The sequence below is a fragment of the Anneissia japonica genome, unplaced genomic scaffold, assembly GCF_011630105.1.
Source record: "Anneissia japonica isolate Jap-2015-1 unplaced genomic scaffold, ASM1163010v1 scaffold287579_len849171_cov184, whole genome shotgun sequence".
NCBI lineage: Eukaryota > Metazoa > Echinodermata > Crinoidea > Comatulida > Comatulidae > Anneissia > Anneissia japonica.
In genome coordinates this window covers 39,664-65,035 of record NW_022755335.1, presented here as the reverse complement: position 1 = coordinate 65,035, position 25,372 = coordinate 39,664, and the positions used below count along the sequence as shown (strand labels likewise).

Sequence of the window (25,372 nt, the reverse complement as noted above, 5' to 3'; positions counted from 1 at the left end):
TAAACATTTTTATATTTTTAACTTTTTAACGCCAAATCTCTAGAATGATTTAGTGTTTTTAAATTTGTCTTAATTATGTAGTATTTTTATATATTTCTACTTTCTACTTTTACATATGTTATGGCGATTTTTAAATTGAGTTGAGTGCACAGTTTTTAACTTCTGTTTGGTTTTTCAAATGAATTTCTGTTATTTTTAATGGACAATAAAAGCATCTTGAACCTTGAATAACAATTTAAGTTAGGGGTGTCTTATAAAATATTGATCTGCTTCTGCAATAAAAACAACAATAATTAGGCCTATAACAAATTAACAAAAACAATATAAAAATATAAAAATATCATTAACACAAATAAGAATAATATAGTAATAATAATTACGATAATAATAATAATAATAATATAGTAGTAGTATAAATAGTAATAACACTTATAATAAGATAATAAAATAGAAGATGATGATGACATGATGATGATAATTTCGGTGGTGGTGAGGATGATGAGGATGATGAGGGTTGATATAGCAATGGGTCACCGAACACCAAGCTGTACGTAAGAGTAAATTGGTGGGCTGTGCGACTTTAAACTGGACAAGAAGAATGATGTTTTACTACTGGAGTATAAAAGGTTTTACTGTAACTTCAACAATTTCAACGGGAACTAAAAAAACTATTATCATCATATCATAATCATCATTATAATCATCATCAATTATTATTATTATATAAGTAGTAGTAGTAGTAAGAGGCCTAATATCATAAGTTATAAAACCAGGGAGTTGTTATTTAGATAACAATTTAGATTTAGATTTAGATTCTAAATAACAACTCCCTGATAAAACCAATCGTAAATCAACGAGTTAGTTATGTGGCCTACTACCTCTGTTTTATTCTGTCGTATTTTTTCTGATTAAAATAAAATAAAAAAAAAAACTGTACAAAAGAATATCATATTGCCCGCAGTGCTGCTAATTCGTCCCTCATCACTACTAATCAAGAATATCGTAGTTATTAAAATGGTAATAATTGCTTGCATAATCAGCGCACAGTGTGGCTCAGTATCATTTCTCTGTTTACTTTGTGATGTCACATGATCCATAAACGTACCAGCACGTGACCACAACACGCCCGTTCCGCTCAGTCTAGAAATGTCTTGTTTTAAAGCTAATAAATTAGCTGTTGTATTCCTTTTTGGATGTATTTTGTTGGACGAGCATGTTTTTAGTAAACCATACGATGATACAATTAACAATTTTAGGAACATTCAAGAAGTTATTCGTCAAAATCAAGATAGGATCCCTGAAGGCCTAGGCCTAGATGATTTGATGACTGCCCATGGGCAAAACGGCGGTGTCGGAACGCTAGATCCAACACGCGGGGCCCCATGGCCTTTACCCCGCGAGTTGAAAACAACAAATGATGTTTTAATCTTAGTCAAACCAGAGTCATTTAAGTGAGTTTATTATCATGTTTTAAATATGTAAAAAAGTAAAAAATATGGTTGATAATAAAATAATCCTGCATTTGGCTCATCTTTCTCCAGGAGCCCTTATTTATTTATCCATCCATCATGTCTGCAGTGTAAAAAATTTAATGAAAGCACTCCTTTCTATTCACATCAGACCCAATAGCTTACAGTTATTTTTTTAAAATTATAACATTATTATATTTTTGCAATATTTAGGATTATTATTAAGCATCAAATTATTTTCTCTTTTTGTTTTGCAGATTCACGTTTGACAGTAAAAATTGTGATTTGCTCCAAACAGCATTCACACGTTACTACAATGTAATCTTTTATGGAACTCAAGAAACACCTCAAGTCATCAAAAAACAGGCATACCCATGGAGATCACCTACAGCCAATGAAACCAGCTTATCAAGCCTGATTGTCACCATGGAAACATGTCCAGAGTACCCAACGCTGTCCTCAAATGAAAACTGTATGTATTTTTAAAAAAATATGAATGTAAACCTTGCTTAAATTCTAGGGTAGACATACATCTGTTGCAGAAGATAAATGTGAAAGCCATACAGTGAAACCTATTGCCTAAAACTTGCAAGCCAACCACTTTTTTTTTCAATTTTCATAGCAGGTTCAATTTCTCTATAAAAGGTATGCTACTATGAATCTTTTTTACTTATTTCAGATACAATATCTATTGCTGTTGGTAATGCTAGACTCAAGGCAGAATCTATATGGGGTGTTCTTAGAGGTATAGTTAATTTTAACTTCAAATTAACTGTATTATGGAAACTACTAATGCTTTAATAGATGCTCTTCTTTTTTCAAATAAAATGTAGGCTCCCAATGGGAGCGTATGTCTACTGCCAAATTTAATAGAAACGGTGATGTCGAAAGTGATTAATGAAATTTTTTGTTGCAACTCCAAAACAACCGAGTTAGGGTAGAAAAAACAACGGGAAAAACCAGAAGCAAAACATTCTCGACGTGGGTTCAACTGTAGACCTGTTTAACCACTTCTACTCGATTTAATTTTAACTTCCAACTTCCGGAACTGTGCGCCTGATAGATGATGACAAATTGGTTAGCAATGCATCGTACCACACACGACCGAGTTTACGTGTAGTAGAGTAGTAAAATCACGTCATATCACACATCACGAATGTGACATAATGTCAACTTTACACTTCCGGATTCTTACTTCACACTTTTGTGAATGTCAACTCACGCTCACAATGTCAACTTTACGCTTCCGGATTGACCAGGATAGCAAAGTGTCTACTGCCTGAGGGCAGTAGACACAAAAATCAAATTAAAGAATGCAGTTTGATAATCTGGAGTGAAAATAAATATGAAGGCAAGCAACCTATCCATGGACCATAGCTCCACTTCTCTCTGAATGAAGCAGCTGTCATTAAAGATTTATGTATACAAATATTAATATTATCATATATTGTACTGTATAATTTTTTTTTTTTTTTTACTGTATATATATTTTTTTTTTTTTAGGTTTAGAGACATTCAGTCAAATTATCTATGAATCATCAGATGGAGGGGTAGGTATTTGGACAAGGTTATGACAGTTTTTTAAAATACATAAATTTGCTTTGGTATTGATGAATATAATTCTAGACTACATAATAATATATTTTTAAAGGTGTGTCTATTTAGGCTGACTCAAAATCTACCTTCTCATAATGTAAATAATTTTTATTGTTTAATGTAGTATGTTGGGGAAAAAAAGAAATGTATTGTTTGGTACAAAGTCAGAAACTTTGGTATAATATGGTATGTAGCGCTTAAGCTTTCAAGATTCACGATTAATATAGAGTATGGGATCAATTCCTGTGACAGTAAAAGATACATATCTCCACCACCTACACTTTGTAATTAGACTTACTGTAGTTTATAAGACGTCACTTTATTTCATTTATTGTTGAGGGCCCCTGAATATCAGCCAACCTTTCAGAATACGCTGGAAGGATCGCCCTCTATAAATATGATTAAATTACGAATATTTCATCAGACGTGCCTTTCAAGACACATGAAAGACACACTAGTAATGTGATCAGATGGCTAAAACAAGCATAAACCAGGGGCGGATCCAGAGATACAAATACAAAATAAAGAAAGTCAGACCTCTTGCAATTCCGTACTCTTTGCATAAACAATCAAATTATAATCAAACACTCTCTACTAGGTGTGTGGCAGAAAGAATTATGTATACCCAGAGTATAAAACAGATCATTTTATGGACTTACTTCATCTATAAGAAAAAAAACCTATTTGTACACTTTCTAGTTGGCTGTGAATGTAACAACGATTACAGATTACCCACGATTTGCTCACCGTGGCCTTTTGTTGGATACATCAAGACATTTCATTGAACTTCCCACACTACTTGCAAATTTGGTAAGCAAATTAGTTAATGTTAGATTATTACAGCAATATATGTCTAGGTTTACCAGTTTTTTTTAACTTAGTTTTTTTTTCATGATTCATTTTATTGCAATCGTATAACAGATTGGATAATACAACATATTCTAATAGGAATGGAACATAAAACACAGAAAAAAACTAACAAGCGCAACTTCAGTGAAATTTAAATAAGTGTAAAATCGTTAAAAACAGAATAAATAAATTTCTTGAAAATGATTAAAATTTAAATGAAGATAAACAGCAAATTTGATTATTTAAACAGTTATATTAAGGAAACATTGAATTACTTTTGGCAGTACTTTATAAACTATTAGGGTATTACTGTTCTGTATTATTGTAAGTATCATTTAATTCCGTGTTCGACTGCGATATTGGTATTGAATAAAATGAAACGAAAATTAGTATACATTTATAAAAAATTTTTTTTTTTCAGGATGCCATGGCATATAATAAATTCAATGTTTTCCATTGGCATATTGTGGATGATCAATCATTCCCATACCAAAGTTCAAAATTTCCTGAACTTAGTAATGAGGTCAGCAATATTTTCATGTTCATTTTGAAAGCTATCTCTTGAGAACAAACTAATACTATTTTTATGTTTGATTGCCATGCAATCTTCATTTGTTATATAACTATTATTTTCCTGATATTTATTCATTTTTGTAAAGATAATTCAGGATTGCACACACAACATCTCATAAATAGTACATGGAAAAGTGAAATTAAAAACTTCTGAAAATCATGTAATTCATTTTTACTGATTATTATTTCACAATATGAATAATCATTTGCACTATACAAATTAATTTTCAATTAATTTTTTCAATTTCATATTAATTTTCATGAACGCTCTTTTAAATTTTCTAGGGTGCATACGACCAACGGCATATTTATACACAAGATGATGTCTCCCTTGTGATTGCGTATGCAAGAGAACGTGGAATTCGTGTAGTCCCAGAGTACGACACCCCTGGACACTCCCAATCCTGGGGCTCCATCAAGGACCTTTTAACGCCATGCTACAAAGATGGAAAGCCAACCGGGACATTTGGACCTATTAACCCGACCCTAAACTCTACTTATGTTTTCTTAAAGGATTTTTTTGCTGAAGTTGTCGCTAAATATGCTGATCATTATATCCACATGGGGGGAGATGAAGTCAGCTTTGATTGTTGGTAATTAATTGGATTCATTCACAAGCCTTAAGCTTGTTTTTCACTAAACAAACTTATTCGCGCGAATCGAAAGCGTCAGTTCATGCGCATGTGCTTTCAGATTTCTGTCAGAGTTTTTCACTTCAGCGAAATCATTAGTTTGAACTATTTCTACTTTTTGCAAAGCGAAAAAATGCGCAACCAATCAGAGCTCAGGAAGTGAACCAACACTTTCGATTCACACGAAGATATTCACCTAGGGCAAAACAAGCCATAGAAAGCTAATGTCAGTTTAACTGCAATCAGTTACTATTCTTAATTATGCATCTAATTCATCACATATTTCATTCTAAATCATTTACATTCTATTTTTTTTGCCTCATATAACAATGATAGCAATAACAACAACACTAATAATAATGATGATGATGATGCTAATAATAATCATAATTGATTTGTATGACACATACCTACAAATTATATTTATTTTTTACAAGAATAACAAGTTTTTTAATTGCTATTTCATGCAGGAAGAGTAACTCTGCCATCACAGCCTTCATGAAAGAGAAGGGGTTTAATGATGACTATGCTAAACTAGAGGAGTACTACTTGCAGAATTTACTAGAGATAATGAGTGAACTCAAAGCAGGCTATATGGTTTGGCAAGAGGTCATTGACAATGGGGTCAAAGTAAGATCACTTGAATAACAGAATTATATATATTCAGTAACAGGGGAGACGCTGGGGGTGGGGTCCAGGGGGAGAGGACTACCTCTGGACCTCCAGCAATTTCCAGCAAGGTTGTCGGAGAAAAATAAAATTTTGACCGCCGAAAGTACAATGCCTTACTAAGCTGTCAAATTTTAGGGATTAAAAACTGTTTAGTGCAAGCAGTGCTCCGTGTTGTATACTATTACGATCGTATGGGTTGCGGTGGTAGTGCCAGATCTTCCCCAACAGGGGGCTGTTACCTCCCACAGGTGGTTAGTAGCCCCGATAGGGGGGGGCCTCTTAACTTGCATAGTTTTCTATCAAATTATGCTTTTTAAATAAAGAATACCATAATCAACACAATTTTTCCCCCACGGTCTGGACCCCTCGTCAGGGAATTTGTGCAGTAAATGTGTATAAAAAGTGCCTGCAGCAGGCATTCAACCCGTGGTTTTGCTGTCAAGCCAATTGTCTTTCCATTGTCCCACAAAGGCCGTTGGTATACTGCATGGCATAGTCCTACCAGCGACACTTCTTCCATGGACAACTGAGTACGCCTTCACAATGTGGGATGAAAGTGACTAGCATGTACTCTAGAGGTCGCAATGGTGTTTGAAATTAACTCTATCTAACTTTTATCAACTTTTAAGTAAATCCATGATTAGGTAAATATATCTCATGCATAGTAATATTTATTATATTAACTTCACTATAACTTATTGTGTAGGTTAGAAATGATACAGTTGTAGAAGTCTGGAAGGGAGGCTATACTTCAGAGATGGCAAAGGTTACAAAGGAAGGGTACAGAGCAATTTTGTCATCTCCTTGGTACTTGAATTATGTTGTTAACCCATATATTCAAGCCTGGAAAACCTATTATAATGTAGACCCTCAGAACTTTACAGGTAAACCTTATAATGTAGAATTATCACACACCTTTTTGTACCAGTGTGTATGAGAGGAGCAATATCTTAATATGTATACTGCCCTCTATAATTATTTTTTCCCTGATATATATATTTGTCAATGAGATTGGTACAATGTATGTAGAGTTCGGCAATCTGTAATATATCCATATGTTTACCTCATGTCATTTTATGCCAGCAATATTATATAAAATACTAGTAAATAAAAAACAGATTAAACCAAGCTAAAAACAAAATTTTAACTTATTGGCACAAAAAAAGTCATATATGAACTGATTTACTATTATATCCATAATAATACAAGGAACAGAAATAAAACAAAACTGACAAAAAGAATTCAATATTAACAAAGTATTTGTTATACAGGGCTGTTTATACATTTAATATGTTGCTCCTTATTATGCATAAAACTTGCTTGCTCCCGATTCCCGTCATCATTACATTAAAAATTATACCTCATAACTTTCTCTTCATAACCAGATTGGGGATGATATTATTGTTCATGTTTGGAAGACAAAATATCAAAATGAGATTGCTAAAATCACTGCCAAAGGTTATCGAACTCTGGTTTCATCTCCTTGGTATCTAAACCGCCTTCTCAACATGTTCAGTCAGGACTGGAAAACGTTTTACAAAGTTGACCCTCAAAATTTTAATGGTGAGAAGACATTAGATGCCATGAGGTTATAAAAAATAATATTTGGAATAATATTCCACAATGCACCTTTTATAAATTCTGCAACTAATACCTAACAGTTGTATGGATATACGCTTACAATATATATTTCTGAAAAACACCATCCTTATTTAAAACTCTTGTCTTTGAGATTTATGTGAAAAATACCTGTGATCTTCCCATATATGGGCATGGTGTTGTCATATCACACCCATATATGGGCATAATGTTGCCATATCACACCCATATATGGGCATGGTGTTATTATATCATACCCATATATATATGTGCAAAAAAAGGTATTTGTCATATCAAGGAGGAAATAAATTAAATATATATATTTCCTCCATGGTCATATGCAGTTACTGTTGACAGAGCTTACTGTAAATATTTGTTTTTCTCGACACAGACAGTAATCAGCATTGTATGATTGATTATTCTAAAAACCAATATAAAGTCAGCAAATTTTAGCAATGCTAATAGTTTTTTATCTGCTTCTGTAGCTAACTTTGCCTTGGGTGGCAGCATCATAACTTAGTCGGCTAAACTGGTGGTGGTCATTTTGTGTGTGCGCTGAACCGTAGAGATTCTTTCTGACCTTTGGATTCTTGTTCCAATCCATTGCTGCATTTGTTTTGTTATGATAGCGCACTGTTTTTAGCAAAATATTCTATATGCAATATGGTTAATGTGCATGTAAAGTAATTATGCAGTTTCCTCTTTGGAAAACAGCAAGTGATTGTTTCTCTACTGCCAAATTCACTTAAATTGAGATAATTTTATCGTTTTTCACATCACAAACTAACAAAATGAAAGCAGATTGTGTTAGTTTGTGAAAAAGTTCAAAAAATCGTGTTAAAATATGCACTGTTAAAATTACAGATTCTTTGTGTGGTAAAGAATACAAAATTGCTTGACAACCAATACACGCTTATTTCGGAGTGCTTTTGTTTTCACAAACCAACATAATCTACTTTGATTGTGCCAGTTCGTGATGTGAGCAAAGATATGTGTAAAGACTTTCATAGCAAACCTTGGTGTGTTTTACCAATGAGAATATTAAGAAGTCACAGCATTCAAAATCAAGTCATTGAATTATTTTGTCTTCCCTCTTCAATTAACCATCTTCAAAAAAGTAATTTCTGTTTTTACACATTTTGCTATTGATACAGTATAAATATGTATATATTGGGTTTCTTCATTGTCTAACATTATTTTATTGACAACACACTAACGTTTAATTCTTTTAATTGTCAATGAAATATAATAATTGTAGGACAAACTACCAACATTTTAACTTTTTATGTTGATTAATGTAATTATAAATAATCAAGTAATTCTCAGAATTTGAGTATCAAATTTGTCTAATCTTGTAAACTAAATAATTTTCTGTTGAATACTTAAGGAACTGCCGCTCAGAAGTCGCTGGTGATTGGTGGAGAGGCTTGCATGTGGGCTGAATATGTTGATACAACTAATATCATTCAACGATTTTGGTAAGTCTAAATGATAGTGATAATCTAAATTATTAGTACATAGTGAAGTGATGTGCTTCTCAGCCCTCCTATTTTGCTGCAAAATTTTCTTGACATTTTTAAACTACTGCCCTGTGCTCGTTGTATTTTAATATCTTGATCTGCCCTGAATATATCCATCATTGTGTGTACTTGTGTTAGAGAAAAAAAGATTGAGCAATAAATGGAGAAATGTTAAAAAATGTATTGAGTCATTTTGTAGTCCTATTTTCATTTTTGTAGGCCAAGAGCCAGTGCCGTTGGTGAGAGGTTATGGAGCTCCAAAGATCTAACAGATGCTAATGCAGCCACGGGTAGGCTAGCTGAGCACAGATGCCGGATGGTCAGGTATAAATAATTTTAGCATTGTAGTCAATCCATTTCCCTGTAAGCATTATTACGATATCCTTACTTGAGCAAGATCATTGCTCTGTTACCGCACTGCATCTACTGACAACCGGTTGGTGCAGTATGTGTGCTTGGCTTAAGCTCTATAATCAGACTTGTCTTATGTTTGTGTTTTGAATGCAGTGACACAGGCATACGAAATGCATACAGTAGAACGAAAAGAAAAATGTGGGCTGAATATGTTGATACAACTAATATCATTCAACGATTTTGGTAAGTCTAAATGATAGTGATAATCTAAATTATTAGTACATAGTGAAGTGATGTGCTTCTCAGCCCTCCTATTTTGCTGCAAAATTTTCTTGACATTTTTAAACTACTGCCCTGTGCTCGTTGTATTTTAATATCTTGATCTGCCCTGAATATATCCATCATTGTGTGTACTTGTGTTAGAGAAAAAAAGATTGAGCAATAAATGGAGAAATGTTAAAAAATGTATTGAGTCATTTTGTAGTCCTATTTTCATTTTTGTAGGCCAAGAGCCAGTGCCGTTGGTGAGAGGTTATGGAGCTCCAAAGATCTAACAGATGCTAATGCAGCCACTGGTAGACTAGCTGAGCACAGATGCCGGATGGTCAGGTATAAATAATTTTAGCATTGTAGTCAAACCATTTCCCTGTAAGCATTATTACGATATCCTTACTTGAGCAAGATCATTGCTCTGTTACCAGAGTTGCACCCTACATTATGCAGCATTACTCTCATCCTGTAATAAGCTCTTGGATGAGAAGGAAAAAAAAGTTAATTCAATAAAAATTATTATATGATATTGGATTGGATTTATTCGGTGTAAACACCAAGGATAGCCCACAGAAGTCTAGAATACATATTTTCAGTGGGGTCCTTCTGGTGGTGACTGGGCAGTACACCGGGAGACAATCTCCTACTCTTTCCGAAGAGTGTACTGCATTCTTTAACATGAACATGGGTCATAAATGCACATGGGACCAACAGCTTAAAAGTCTCATCCGAAAGACGGTGCGCTATTGTAAATTGTATTTCATCCCCTCCAGCTGAAACACAAGGAGAGGCAATGATGGGAACTGAACCGGGGACCAAGAGATCTCCTCTTTTTAACGCACACACAATGGTTACCATCAGATTAGCCGACTGAGATAAGCTGCTCTTTTAAATTATGTTCATAAATAATAAAGGGAAAACAATAATGAATGCAATATTTATCATTCATATTTAATAAGTATTTTAATAATGTGTATAATAATAATATGTAGTTGACAGTATTGTGGAGCAATAATGTGAGAGAATTCTGTGATTGACAAGAATGCATAATACTATCATAATTCTTCGAAGAATTTCATCTAATCCTTAGTTAATTTAGTGTAGTGTTTCTTTAATATAAAATGTAGATTAAGATGTGAAATTCTCATACATAAGTTTCAAATCTTTAGTCTGTATGTTGAATAAACAACATTATACTACCATAATTGTTTTTGATTTATATTTTCTAGGCGAGGAATCCAAGCTGAGCCAGTGACAGGACCTGGGTTTTGTTCCTACGAATGGCATTCCAGAAGTCATCAGTACCTGCCTTGAATTACATTAAGCTATGAATTATATTGTCCTTTGTGTAACCACAGATAATATTTTGTTTTGAGTCATTTACATCAGTTCCTTAACATGGATTGGATTATTCTAGTATTTTTTTAACTGTTGCAGCTAACTTTGATGTATTTAATAATCTTAGATACCATAATGATATGTTTTTCAGTGATTCAGAACACTAATATGATTAAGTTAACAAACTTATGCACAACATTCCAGAAGTCTTCAGTACCTGCCTTGAATTACATTAAGCTATGAATTATATTGTCCTTTGTGTTACCACAGATAATATTTTGTTTTGTCATTTACACAAGTTCCTTAACATGGATTGGATTATTGTAGTATTTTTTTTACTGTTGCAGCTAACTTTTTTGTATTGAATAACCATAGATACCATAATGATTTGTATGTATTTCAGTGATTCAGAACGCTATTATGATTAAGTTAACAAATTTATGGACAACATTGATTTATAGTGTTCAGGTATAATTTAGTATCATTTAAAATAAATTAAATAAATCTATTTTATACAAAAGTTTAAAAACTAATATTTTGTATGTTCACAAGTTGCTCTGCATTGTGAATAAAAAGATTTGATCTAAAAAACACGAAAAATATTCAATTGTTTGAATCGCTTAATTTGTAATTTAAAGTCTACTAATATCTTCCAGATTTACCAACAGACTATGCATAAGAGTATTGTCTGCATAGACTTAACTTTACTGGTTAAATCAAAATTTTTTTTATAATAAATGATGTGCAATCGTCAAAAACTGACTTAGAGTCTGTTTCTGCTGAGCAAAAAAACATGTTTTTAAACGGTTATTAAAAATGTGTGTTTTCCCCCAGCAGAAACGGGCCAAAAAACAAAAACATGGTTAGGAACGCGTTCTAAAAATGCGTGTTTTAACACGGATTTGTTATAGGGTTGGCGTTCAGAAAACACATGTTTTTGGGTAAACTTTTCAGCTGCAACGCAATACCATGTTAGGCATGCTTTAGGCTTACCAGAATTTTTTCATACATTCTTGGCATGGTATTTTCTTCTTTCACAGCATGCGCTGTAGCCCACAGCAAGTAAGGTCAACTTCCACTTCCGTAGGTGATCGTCATTATAAGCTCCGCCCACCTACCAATGTTCGCACACTCAAATAGTGTCAACTATAATAGGGGTTGGCCATAGTGTTAAAAGATATATTTCCCGTTTCATGGAAAAATGTCCACTGTATTTATGTTTTTATGAAGATTTACACAAGCACAAAGCAAACAAAAACATATCAACAAAAACAATACTTGCTTGCTGTTGCATTGATTTTCATTCTTCAGAATGCAGACATTTATCTATTGAACACATTATGTGAGTCATGTTACATAGGAATTTGCTATCGGAAAGTAACACCAATGATATCGAGTTGAGCGTCTACACGATGACTTGACTCCGATAAATACATCGGTTGTACCAGATTAGAACTGACCTGAAAACTGTGTGCATTGTTGTTTGTTTTGAAACCTTTTGTCAAAGTTTAAAATGTATGTAATTGATAAAAACAACATTTTTAAGTACTACTGCTGTATTTCAAAAAATGTTATTTCGCACTGTTTCTCATCTCAGTTAACTCTGTGGCAATGTGGAGTTTACTAAATCATTGGAATTGCTGATGTGTTATCCAGATTTACTAACCACCTTTACACGGCCAGTTAACACCAATATCATAAGATAGGTAAATGCCTTAATCACGATGATCCTCTGCTGTGTAAACATGAGGCAATTGGCATGGTATCAAATGTCCTGGTAGCTCACATTTGTAAAGTATCATCTAATGCCGGCCAACACAGGAAGACACAATGCAACAAGGTATGCGCAACAGATCGTTTTTAATAACAACATGCTTTAGTCTGGTACCGAAGATCTGCACACTGTGTTGAGTTAAGCACTCACAGGCAGCCGATAGGGGTTTCATAGGCCGACAGTGATATGACACACTGTGCACTGGCTTAAAACATGTAGCACATTTATGTAATACACTATTGCTTCAACATAAGTGTGTGTGTATTTTTATTTATTGCCATCATAACTTGTATTAATTTAATAAAATAAATTATGGTATACCATAGTATGAAAGTTTAAAATGGTAATACTGTAAAAATTCTATAAAATTGAAAGACACTTTTAGTATTTATCATGCTCTCTACTGTTCCACTCCTGCGGACAAAACCCTGGACCAGTTATGCTTTGGGCTTGCAGACCACGCCTAAAAATAACAAAATAAATTGAAATGATTAATCTGATTACTCTTCATGTATCTTAATATTGTTAAATAAGAATAAATACATGCCTAAAATATGTTTGGGTTGAAACTATGTGCAGTTTTTGTGAAAGAATTAAATACCGCCAATTTCAAATCAAAGGCGCTGAGCATTCTTATCCCTGGTAACAGCAAACCAGGGCAAAGTGCAAACTTCTTTGCTCCCAAAAGGAGTATAACTAGTTTTGCGTGTATTTTCTGTGCACAAAACTAGTGCAGTCAATGCCACAACATCCTACCAGGTACCCATACTGCTGGGTACAGAGAGACAAATATAGATAAAGTGCCTTGCCCAAGGACACAAGCGACTTGCACACGAGAAATTTTGTCATGGAGACATTGTGGCTGTCTACGTATGCCAAATTTGTTTTCTTACTGATACTTACCATACCAGTCTGCACTTGTGTTCTGCAAGACGTGAAGCTGCAGCTTTTGGATCTCTTAAATCCTTTGGGCTCCAAAGCCTCTCTGCAATCACACTAGCCATTGGCCTACAAAATCAGGAATCAAAAACTTGATCTAGTTCTAATAACTGAAATGCATCTTCTAAACTTAAAAATAGTTGAGTTGCTCAAATATTTTTCAGTAAAATAAAATCTCCATAGATATAAGTAATCCAGATATCCGAAACCTTGCAAGTAAACGTCTGTTCAAAAATATTTATATATAAAAGTGATATTAAGTACTCTAATCCTTCATTACGTCACACAAATGGAAAACAATGTGTAACCACATATTCCTAGAATCCAGTGCAATGAAAGAACACTTCATAAAACATTTTACTTCCTAACCTCTGTCCACACTATCAAATTTTCTTTTACAAAAAACTGTTGTATGCCCATATATGGTCATAATGTGATGTCATCATCACCATATATAGGCATGTCACATGTTCTTGTCAAATAAAATGTCATAGTCTGAACGGGGCTTTACCATGTCCTTGGTATGACATTAGTATCATCAACATATTCTCCCCACATGCAGGCCTCTCCTCCAATCACTAATTTCTTCTGATCCTTGGTACCTTGAAAGAAAAATAAAATTCAGTAAAATAAAATAAATATGTACATAATTATTGATAGGAAGCGCCTGTGTACAATACTGCATGTGTACTTTACGGACATGCATAATATTAATTCACCGACTGCTAATTGTGCTTCACATCCTAAATAGAATGTAAAGATGCGAGAAATCATTATCTACATTAGTTAAAGTGAAAATATCTTTGTGAAAGTTAAAAAAAAAAAAAGAGTGAAAAACAAATAAAAAATTCTTTAGAAATGATCTTCCTCTTTGTGTTCTCTTATCCTAAAATTGCCACATCATTATACTCCGGGCTGTAAGTGTATTAATTATGTTTCAATTACAGTTAAACTTGCCTACCGGTAAGTCAAATAGTTTCTAAGTCAATCTTGGTGTATTTTCCATTAATTAACAATCTGTAAGTAGAACAATTTTTCAATGGCATTTTGGATTTGACTTAGGCAAGTTTAACTGTATATTGTCGCTCACATCACAAACTAACACAATCAAAGTAGATTGTATGTGTTAGAAATCACAGTAGCGCGTCAAAATGAGTGCGTATTGGTTGTCAAGCAATTTTGTATTCTTTACCACACAAAAATTCCTTAACAACAACAGCGCGTATTTTGACGCGCTTTCTTGATTTCACGAACTAACACAATCTACTTTGTGTTATTTTGTGATGTGAGCGACGATATGAAGAACACACTGAAAAGGTACTGTACCTGGAAAATTTTGAGGGTCCACTTTATAATACTTTTTCCAGGGATCAGTATGAGGGTCTTTCACACGATTTAAATACCATGGCGATGATAAGATTGCTCTATGGCCTTTTGCTGTGACTTTTGCTAATTCATCTACATACCCTCCATCAGCATCCTTCCACACAAGTGCGATGGTCTTTTGGGGGACCTGAAGAAAAGTTATATAATTTTCATTTATCGTGTGAAAATTATATGATATAATGATCTACTTTTTACACAAATTTTTAAACTACAATGTTCTTTTTAAAGCACAATGTTCTTTAAAGCAATAACAGTACAAATAATGACACAAATATCAAAAATATGTTCTCTTAAATTTTCTAAAGCACACATTCATAAACTTATTTTTAAAATTCTATAATGAGATGATATTGTCATATTTACTTGGGTATGGAGTTAACTGTGGTCATATTGCTATCTTCTTTCGAATTTTTCACTGTACTCTCAGGGGTGGCGTCTGGATTTGCCCAACAGGGGGCCGAATTTTCTGACGAGAGTAAAGTTGGCATGACCGGGCATCGCTCAAAATCTCTCGAAAATGTTCCAGGTGGCTAAGCTCTCGAAAAATATGACAACTTAGAGGTTTTAAATGCTTTTTAATCAATTTTAGAGTCTAATAATATGTAGAAAATACACCCCCACCCCCAATGACAACACCCCTGGGTACTTTTTTGTATTGTTTTCCTCCTCCTTTTATCTAAAATTCATGTCATGCCTCCTGTTGTGTGGTGGGTGGTCTGCTGTAATATTTTACAGTCGTTAATAACAAACCTTAGCACCAATATCTATAACCTCCTGCCAAACGATGTAATCTAATCCAACTTGATCAGCAAGCTGTGTTATTCTCTCATCATAGTACCCCTCAAGTTTGGTGAAATTGTTATTAAACCCTTGAGCTTCCATAAATGACACTATCCTTGGATTACTTGCCCTGTAATAAAATTGACCACTTGGGTTAATAAATATCCACCTGAGTTAACAAATAGGTTGTATTTGTTTTTTTTTTACACTGAGGAGGAGTAAAAGAGTGGAATGTAAATTTGTTGGTTTCCTTGGCAACATTACATAATAAATGTTGATGTGGTGACTTCGTACAGTAGAAGGGAAGGTATTATGGATAATAATACCTGGGTATTTCCTTTTTATATAACCTTAAAAAAATATAATGTGGCATAGTGGTAGGGATAGGTGGTTAGCTCACGAACGACAGTCAGACAATGAATCCATCAATGTAACACAGTCTGTTGATTGTCAGTGGCATTTTGAGGCGTGCATTATTAAAAACATTGCGTTGCGCATGCCCCGTCGCCAATGACCGTCGGTGCAGTGCATGCCAAGCTTGAGTCTTAAGGTACGTACCAGCAAGTATGTTTCACTTCGTCACCACCTAGATGTATAAACCCATCAGGAAACTTATTTTTAATCTCCTTGTACAGCTCTGTTAAGAACATGTATGTAGATTCTTCAGTTGGATCAACAGGACCAAAAAGGCCATTTGGTACATTGTCTGTATAACAGGGGACTAGCAAGTTTTGAATCCCATGCCATGACTCGGTGTGGCCAGGCGTGTCAAATTCTGGAATGACACGAATGCCCCGTACCCTGGCATACTCTATAATACGGTCAATATCATCCTGAGTATATACATGGTTTGGAGAATATGCTCCCTGAAACAGAATATCCAAAACATTGGTCTACGGTTTATGAATGTAAATTAAATCATTATTATGAAGTTTCTAAAATCATGGTGACCCAATGGTGCCATCTTTGTTCAGTCAAAGATTGACATCATAAAATAAAAGTCTATTTGGGACACAGCATATAAATTTCAAGATTTAATCATGTCCATGCTCATAATTTATTTGATTTGATATTTTATTGTTTTTAATTATTCTAGTAATTAATGCACCCACATATCTAATCTATTCCTGTTATATTTTACCTATTCTATCAACTTTTGTTAATTAATCAAATAAATTTGACAACTATCCAACTCTACCACGTGTTTATGCTAATTTATCTAATCTGAATTTCAGCTGGTAGTTAGCAAATCTTTGAGCTTTCAACCTTATGTAAATCTGATTCTGATTTTTTAATTTGAAATGTTTGAAGAAGAAATCAAATATTATTTCCATAGTATGGAGTATAGATTGCTGGTTACAATTATTATATTAGTTTTTGTTTTGCTGTTGTTAAATTACTTACCTGTTGACTCAGGTTAGGAAAAGTTGAACTCTGATATGGGAAAGACGGATTGTCAACAATGTGGAAATGAAAAACATTTAGCTTGCTATATGCCATGGCATCCTGAAAAAAAAAATTACTTTTAATTTTTATTTTTTTTTTAAAAGTCAACCTCTCAACCTATCTACCTAACTACCTGTCTGAAGTTTCCCTGTGTGCTCACTCCATCTTTATGTCCTATCTATCAATTTATCCACCCACTCATCTATACATTAACCCATCCATTCATCCATCCATTAACCCACCTATTCACCCCTTTATTCATCTGTCAATCTATGTTATCTCACTATCATTTTAAGAAATATTCTTTATACTTTTTTTTTGTGACAATGGTTTCTCAGTTCATACTGTACCTGTCATTACAATCTGTATATGTGAAATCCCCAAGCTACTTATAATTTCACTAACTTTCAGAATTTTATTGGGAGTTTTAAATCATAAAATATGCAAACTAAGCAAATACTGGATATAATAATAATAATAGCAATAATTATAATAATGAAAACTGTATAATTTTGTTATGAACAACTTACAAGGTTTTTTAGTAAACTGGACACATCAAGGAAGTGTCTTGACGTATCAAGCAACAAACCACGGTAGGGGAATCGTGGCCTATCTACAATATCTGTTGCATTGATTGTCAGCTGAGGAAAAAACATTAAAAAAAAGGGCATAAATGACTCATTAGCAAGGTAGCGCTCTACAGTATAATTCCTAAAAGTCTTTTTAAAAAAAAATAACAGTCAAAGCATGAAAACACAAAGCAACTGATTTTTTTATTATTTGAAAAATTAAACGTTTTTACAGTCAAAACAAGACAAACTGTTGCTGGATACACCATTGTGAGATCACTATCAATAGCATAGTAGTACTTACTCGCCCATCTTTTGCTATGTAGATGAGTTGGCTGAATGTTTCCAGGCCTACAAAAGTTAAATATTACATATGATTAATAGGGATGACAATATATCAGTATACTGTAGTGCTATTACAGAAAAATAAGATAAAATACACGCATACACACACACACACATAAATCATAAAACTTTTGGTACACCATGTATTAAAAATTTGGTTTTTGAGGTGAAACCACTGGTTGATTGTCTCAACGTTTTGGTGAGATTTCTCTTACCGTCGTCGGCTCCCTGTCGGGAACCTTGGAGCCCCCTCCCCCTTGGGCAAATCCTGGTGCAACCACTGATTAACAGATCTTTTTTGTATGGGTGGAAGTTATCGGTTGCCAATATACTCTACTGCATCTATTATACTGCCCTCTTCGGTGCTTTCATGATTACAAGAACTTGTTTATATGCAAATATTATTGATCAGCTACGCCAGCTGTTGCCACTAGAATATAATTATTATTATTTGTATTCAATATATATTAAATAATTCCATACTATATAATTAAATGTATGAATAAATTCTACCATAATATGTAGCAAGTATTTGTTGCTATTCAATAAAAAGATGAAATTAACGTATGATTGAAATAGTATGAGTTTAAGAGCAAAAAATAATAATACTGTATATCAATAATGGCTCAATATTATGTTTAGAGTTAAACAAAAAATATTAATAATATATCAATTTAATGGAAAATATCGAATTTACTGTACATTGAGTAATAGACAAATCTAAAACTGAATAATGCAAAAATATTTAATATGCTAACACTGAAAGTAACACAAAATTTGAATTGTTAAATAATTTTCATATTGCTTTGCTCTGTATATTCTACAAATGCAATACATGTATTAAATAGAATTTAAGGAATACCTCGTAGTACACCCCATATCGATTCTGACTCCAGGTTTGATGTATCTTCATGTACAGTTAATGAATCTGTAAAGAAAAAAAAATGATATCACAGTTCAATTTATGAAATTCACCAGACTGTATTTGATGCCATTTTTTATTTAATTTGGTATTCTAAAGCCCAACTCGTTGTACTACGCAGCCCAATATGATTTATCATTGGGGACAGTCTTTAGGTCATCATTAGAATAGTAAAAATGTTTAATAACCTGAGCTATAAAAAGTAAGATAGTTATTTTATCTACATACCGTATCTATTCAAATTTTGAGCATTCTATTTCAAATCCTCAATAATACCATCTTAATTTAACCTGATTTTCTCTTACCTTGCATATCGATATTTATTATTTAAATTGTTTATTTTTCTTAAGTTTCTTTCAATGTTCCTTTTGAATCTATTTTAATTTGTAGTTAAGTTATTCATCTTTGTTGGTTACTGTACCATATGTATATATCTGTTTTCAAAATTTTGTAGTTAAGAACTGAACCACTTTGGAAACCAGTACTATGTATTGAAAGTGTATATTCAGTATAAAGAAAGAATAAATAAATATTCCAATAAATTTCCCAGGGCATATATTGTTAAGAAGGATTTTTGAGGGAGGCATTTATTTTTTTGGTCTAAAATGGATACATATTTATATTCAAGTAAACGTCCCTTAATTTCTTAGTAAATGTGGAACTACAACACATAGTTACTGTCAAAATAAAATGTGTTACTGCGTGACACTACAGATTATTAAACCCAACCAGGTTAGAAAGAATGTAATTCTACTGGAGAAAATATTAATAGAATGTGTTAAGAATGATGTTGCTTCCATTAGTTTTGTTTACAGTCATTTGGGGGGGGGGCGTTTACTCACAGAAAAATAAATGCCTGTGATCTTTACTCGAGGGAGGCGTGTATTCCAAATTAGGCTCTGGAGGGGGTGTATATGAGGCATGTTGTGGCGAAATGGTTAAGTTGTCGCACAGTCCAGTATTGAGTAAATGAGCTATAATATAATATGGGAGCTCAAAAAATTGCCTAAAAATCCAAATTTGTTTTTCACTATAGATCAAGAGTTTAATGTCTTATTACTCATGTCCCAAAGTATTAGTTCTGGAAGTGGTTAACAAATTGTTTATTTAACGTTATTTTTCATAGTTCATTCTATTAAACAATGTATGCACAATTAACTTTGAAAGGCAATTACTCAAAATCATGTTTATCTTAACCCTAAGTGTACTGTACTTTCACTTTCCAATAACCTAGACTTGAAATGTCCAATTTGAATGAATGACCCCTCATTTTAAAGATCACATACTCAGGTATCTGAAAATACCAATAACTTGAATTTCAATTTTTGCTACAACTTAGCCATTTTGCCACAACATGCCTCATACTCAAAATCATGTTTATCTTGACTCTAAGAGTACTGTACTTTCACTTTCCAATAACTTAGGCTTGAAATGTCCAATTTGAATGAATGACCCCTCATTTTAAAGATCACATACACAGGTATCTGAAAGTACCAATAACTTGAATTTCAATTTTTGCTACAACTTACCCATTTTGCCACAACATGCCTCACATTCAAGGGGGGGGGGGGTAGCGTTTATTCGATGCGGGGAATTTATTCAAATATTCAAATAAATACGGTATAATGCGAGACACACAGTTATCTTTGTTACGTTGGAATTTTGTGATTGTTTGCATTAGAACGTTTTGGTCTACAGTATTGCTAACAATAATTTTACATTTTTTGGTTGATTTGTTTTCTTTTGAATCATGTTTCAAAGTAATATTTTTTAAATCAACTATAGAGTGCACTGGCTTTTTGACAGCAAATGAAAGTAGGTGGTACAGTACTGTAATAGAAAGAATATCCGACAATACATTACAATACACCTAAATTATACAATTACTTCAAAGTCCCCTTACATTCTTCGTTAGAATTATCACTTGGATACTCAGGGCATGTTGTCATGGTAACTATCAATGAATTTATCTGTTGTTTTTCACCATCGCCTTTCAAAGGATATGCATCTAGAGCCTCTTGTGAGGGTGCTTCAATTGTCCCATAGAAAATAATGTTATAATAACGCTGAAATGCTTGTTGAAGTAAGTCACAATTCACACCATCGTGATTAAAGCTGCAAGAAAAATTGTGAAAGTCAAATTGTCAGGAACACAACCTTTAATATGCTTTCTCAACATGCAAACATTATAAAATCATACTATTCAAATAATTAAATTGTTCAATATACTGAATATACATTGATTTTTTTTTTTAAATTAAAATTTATATTATATTGCATATAACTTTTAGAAGTTGTAATGATGCTTAAAGTTAAGTAGCTACATCTGGTCAACAACCTTCCAGTGGTGGCACTCGGATATGAGTTTGAAATTAAAACTTTACAGTGAAATTTGCAGAAACGATATCTCACCAAAAAGTTTCAGGAGATACGTTGTACGTAATATCAGACACAGTACGTTGCATAGGCATCGGCCAAGGTTCGCCAACAGTTGAGAACACAGTTGGTTTAGCAAGAGAAGGAATGCTAAACCACGAAATAACACAAATAGATGTGATCGACCAACAGTTATACAAAAGCATCAATAACATCATTATACCCGGCGCCTTGTTTACTTAGGCTAGTCTTGAGAAACAAGATACAGGCCTAGCAAAAAAGGTTCTTTCTAGCCTACAGCAGGCTAGACTAAAAACTTCGACGTGTCTTTAACTGCAGCAGCTCTCCGGAGAGAGTGCGGCAAGCTTCCTGTTTTTACTTGCACAGCCACAACTCACTCAGGCAGAGGGGTTAGTCAACTTCTTCGAGGTTCCTTCCTTGTGTATTCAAATAGCTTACTTACAGTTTAACCCCTTATGGGATTAAAAGCTACAGTGGGTCTAAAATTTCTTGATCTAATATAATACTATCAACATTTCGCCTCCTAGTATTAACATCCAGCCTAGAAAACCTTCGAGTTGTTTTGTTTTGTTTTGTCTTGTCAGAAAGCCAGTGAAGCGTTTCAATGAACCTTTGCGCTAAACCCCGCCTATTCGATAGTGCGAATACATGGCCCTGTTTTGATTGGTCAGTTAAGTTTGACACTTTTGGAAAGGAATACTCTGCCGCCAATATGCGTTATTAAAGTCGACAATTATTATCATTATTATTTATTAACTTGTTTAAGCTTTCGAAATAGGCCTATATTTGTAGACTTAATTGTAGACCCATTTTTATGTGGTAGGTTAATCCATTCTTGTACGACAGTAGCATAATATTAATTTAGTTCAGAGATTCCAATATTAAGTATTATTAGACACTCAGCACTGGTCCTATTGAGTTGTATATTTTGTACACATGATTTAGTTTTAATAGTAACACTAACTCTTCTAATTAACTTTGACCACCACATGACTTCTTGGTCCGGACTGTCCTGTACTGTGAACTTATTTTGCATTAACGTGTAAGGGGCTACGTTTCATAAGTGTTTAGAGCAGAGTATGAGCAATCAATTTACGATTGAATAAGTGCAGATCACTCATGGGTGAGGACAGAGTAATACGACAATAGAGAAATAGGCCTACCTTTCCGTCTGAACAGCCTTGAATTATATTTGAAATAATTAATCGCGTCGACCACGGCCAACGTACGTGACGGCCCCCGTGCGCGTCACTGCCCGGTTTGCAAAAATATGCAATTTTTTGTTTAAAATGTTGTATCGTCGTGTGATTATAGGCCTAATAATATTATCTTTATGAATATGTTTTCGATTTACTTCACCGCAAATAGGATGATATTGCTCTATTGTTATCACTATTTTTGACCTTTCAATAACCACGACCAGTAAAAAGAAACATTTGGCCAAAGTATCAAAGAATTGACATATCAGACCAAATTGATTAAGTCTTTTTATGGCTCTCTAAGTTGTCCAAATGGTGTTTTATTTTCATTCCATATCCCCGAAATTTTAAAAGACGGCGATTTTTCTTGATCCCTCCCGGTGAAGATATGAACCAGTGCAAGGTACTGGGGCCCGGGCCATTCAATAGGCATACTATAGATATAAATTTAAATAAACCTACCTAAATTTTAAAAGGACACCTCAATAATAGGCCTATAGGTTTTAAAGGCCAAAAATATTGATTACGTTCATTACAATTAAACCTAATACGTGCCACCAAACATTGCAAGTACGATGACTTAACGTTTTTGAGAAATCTTTTCAATTTATTCAAAGGCTATCTTCTTTCATTCATCATTTAGGTATTTAAATAGGCCTATGCTTCATGCCAATGTACACGATATACTAAAAGTACTTATTGAAAGCATATTTCTAAGGCAATTGAAACATCGGCAAGCACGTTTTCATTCGATATTTTAAAGCAGTGTTCAACTACAGTAGAACCCCTCCTCTGGGATAACCTCCCCCACCCGCCTCCCCAATCTGGGGACATCTCTGTTAAGGGGATACTTTTAGGTGAAACGAGGGGAAGTATATCTTTTAACACTAATGCTAACCCCTATATAGGGAACACCATTAAGGGGACGGGGTCACTTTCTGAGTGTGCAAAATGGTCAAATTAATACAATTTAACCTCTATTAAGGGGACACTGTTTATTAGTATCGTAAAACATACAGTAGTCTGAAAATAAGGAAAAAATATTCAAATTTATATTTAGACACCTTTATTTATTTTGAGTAATAAACTTGACATCAAACCAGAAATTTTTCCTCTCAATCTTTAATATAATAATATTATTCCTAGTGCATGTGTTACTTCGTATAAATAAAATCTCGTCAATTTTGACCATTAACCATGGGATTTCTTGTTCTGTATATTTTCATATAGGATTCTAATCTATACCATACGACCTGCACCCTAGTTTTTAAGTCATTTTTTTATTCTTGTGCATCCAAGAGAAAGCTCAACATTTAAAAAAAGAATACAGTATTTGGTCATTAACATTACACTCGAATCTGGAAACAAAATGGGAACATATACAACACTTGTAGTTTTAATTACATACCTGTTGATTTCATATACAGTAAATGAAATATTTTTCTGCATTACAAATCATTGTTATTTAGTTATAATTCAACTGTTAACTCATTCTTTGGTCAATTAAAATAAAATGATAAAGAATCTGTCATCATGGTACAAAAACATGCCAAAAAAAACCCTATTAGGGGAACAATTTCACGTTTTTGGTTAGTGTCCCCTGATATCTATTAAGGGGACACTTTTTTTTTGTCCCAAGGGTGTCCTCTTAGGGGTTCTACTGTATATTGTTCACGTTTTTTAATCATGTTAGGTGATCATACTTCATGAATACGTTTTAGATTTACTTCACTTTCATGAAATGCCCAATACGCCCTAAACGAAATAAAATATATATGACTTGACCATTTGTTCTCAATATTCTTGAATATTTTATAGATATTTCTGTGCGTTACAAAGTCGTAAATATCTGTTTAAAAAAATCTCAGAATGTGAGTTTCGCCTAAGTAGACCCCACCCAGGTTGTGTCTCCGAAAGCAATCAGGTGCATTTTAGGACCCTGACTGATGTGCTCCAGACTCGCATTTGTGAGACGGTAAGAAAGAAACTCTGTATCCGTCCCACCGGGCTTCACATTAAAGGGCTGGCAATTATCTTCCACTGGGGCCCATCACTATCTAGCTACGCCGTTGATTCCTCTAGTGAGACAAAACTCACTATACATCAATATCGATTGTTAGTATACTTTAATTGTAATGTTTAATTGTAATCATACTCATTCCTTTGTTGTTCCATTTGGACGCACTCTGTCTTTCAAATCATCATTTTATCCATCCGTTATTTTACTATGGAACAGTCTACCACAATCAGTGGTAGACTCAAAATCTATATCCATCTATATCTATATCATCTTGATGTGTTATTCATGTCTTTCTTTTCTTTTTTTGTGTTGTTGGTCTGTAGTTTAAGTTTATTTAAGGGGGAGGCTAATTATTAGCCACTAGTCAATCAACTATGTGGCTATCTTGCCTCCCCAGTTTTGTACCGAACTTTCATAAAAATAAAAAATAAATAAATAATGTAGTTCTTTGAAATTCACCAGCTTACTTAAAACTCTGGTTTAATACCATCCCATTAGGTCTATTCCACGATTCCTAGTAGGTTCAAAATACAAACAGTTACACCTTAGCAAGATGTATATTCTTGCATTATACTGCTGTTCATAACCTATTTCAAAACACAAAAATCAGTCAAGAGTCACTTATTCTTTAATATTTTTTTATTAAATCTTTTAGATATATCAAACATTATTTTAACATATTTGAGAATTCAGCTAATAATATTGCACCTCTTATTCAGCAAT

At 33.5% G+C, this 25,372-nt stretch overlaps 2 protein-coding genes across 4 annotated transcripts; one reads left to right on the top strand and one right to left on the bottom strand.

The window, feature by feature from the left end:
- Positions 1-1,098: 1,098 nt before the first annotated feature.
- On the top strand, positions 1,099-11,474 carry LOC117123372 (beta-hexosaminidase subunit beta-like). 3 transcript variants are annotated; one of them, XM_033269264.1, is made up of 12 exons: positions 1,099-1,451; positions 1,727-1,941; positions 2,149-2,214; positions 2,973-3,019; positions 3,765-3,875; positions 4,336-4,437; positions 4,773-5,080; positions 5,590-5,749; positions 7,177-7,354; positions 8,778-8,868; positions 9,130-9,234; positions 10,764-11,474. In XM_033269264.1, the coding sequence occupies exons 1-12, from the start codon at positions 1,147-1,149 to the stop codon at positions 10,846-10,848; spliced, it is 1,773 nt and encodes a 590-aa protein (XP_033125155.1). In that variant the 5' UTR covers positions 1,099-1,146; the 3' UTR covers positions 10,849-11,474. The 3 variants fall into 3 exon arrangements, with proteins under 3 accessions (XP_033125155.1, XP_033125154.1, XP_033125156.1); XM_033269263.1 differs by lacking the exon at positions 7,177-7,354 and adding an exon at positions 6,498-6,675; XM_033269265.1 differs by lacking the exons at positions 8,778-8,868; positions 9,130-9,234; positions 10,764-11,474 and adding an exon at positions 6,498-6,675 and having other exon boundaries at positions 7,177-7,317.
- A 1,259-nt stretch (positions 11,475-12,733) lies between these two features.
- Positions 12,734-22,017, bottom strand: LOC117123374 (beta-hexosaminidase subunit beta-like). Its single transcript, XM_033269266.1, has 12 exons — positions 21,446-22,017; positions 20,937-21,148; positions 18,974-19,039; positions 18,071-18,117; positions 17,728-17,838; positions 17,156-17,257; positions 16,310-16,617; positions 15,722-15,881; positions 14,912-15,098; positions 14,097-14,187; positions 13,550-13,654; positions 12,734-13,109 (listed from the first exon to the last, which is right to left on the bottom strand). The coding sequence occupies exons 1-12, from the start codon at positions 21,625-21,627 to the stop codon at positions 13,028-13,030; spliced, it is 1,653 nt and encodes a 550-aa protein (XP_033125157.1). The 5' UTR covers positions 21,628-22,017; the 3' UTR covers positions 12,734-13,027.
- Between the last annotated feature and the right edge of the window lie 3,355 nt (positions 22,018-25,372).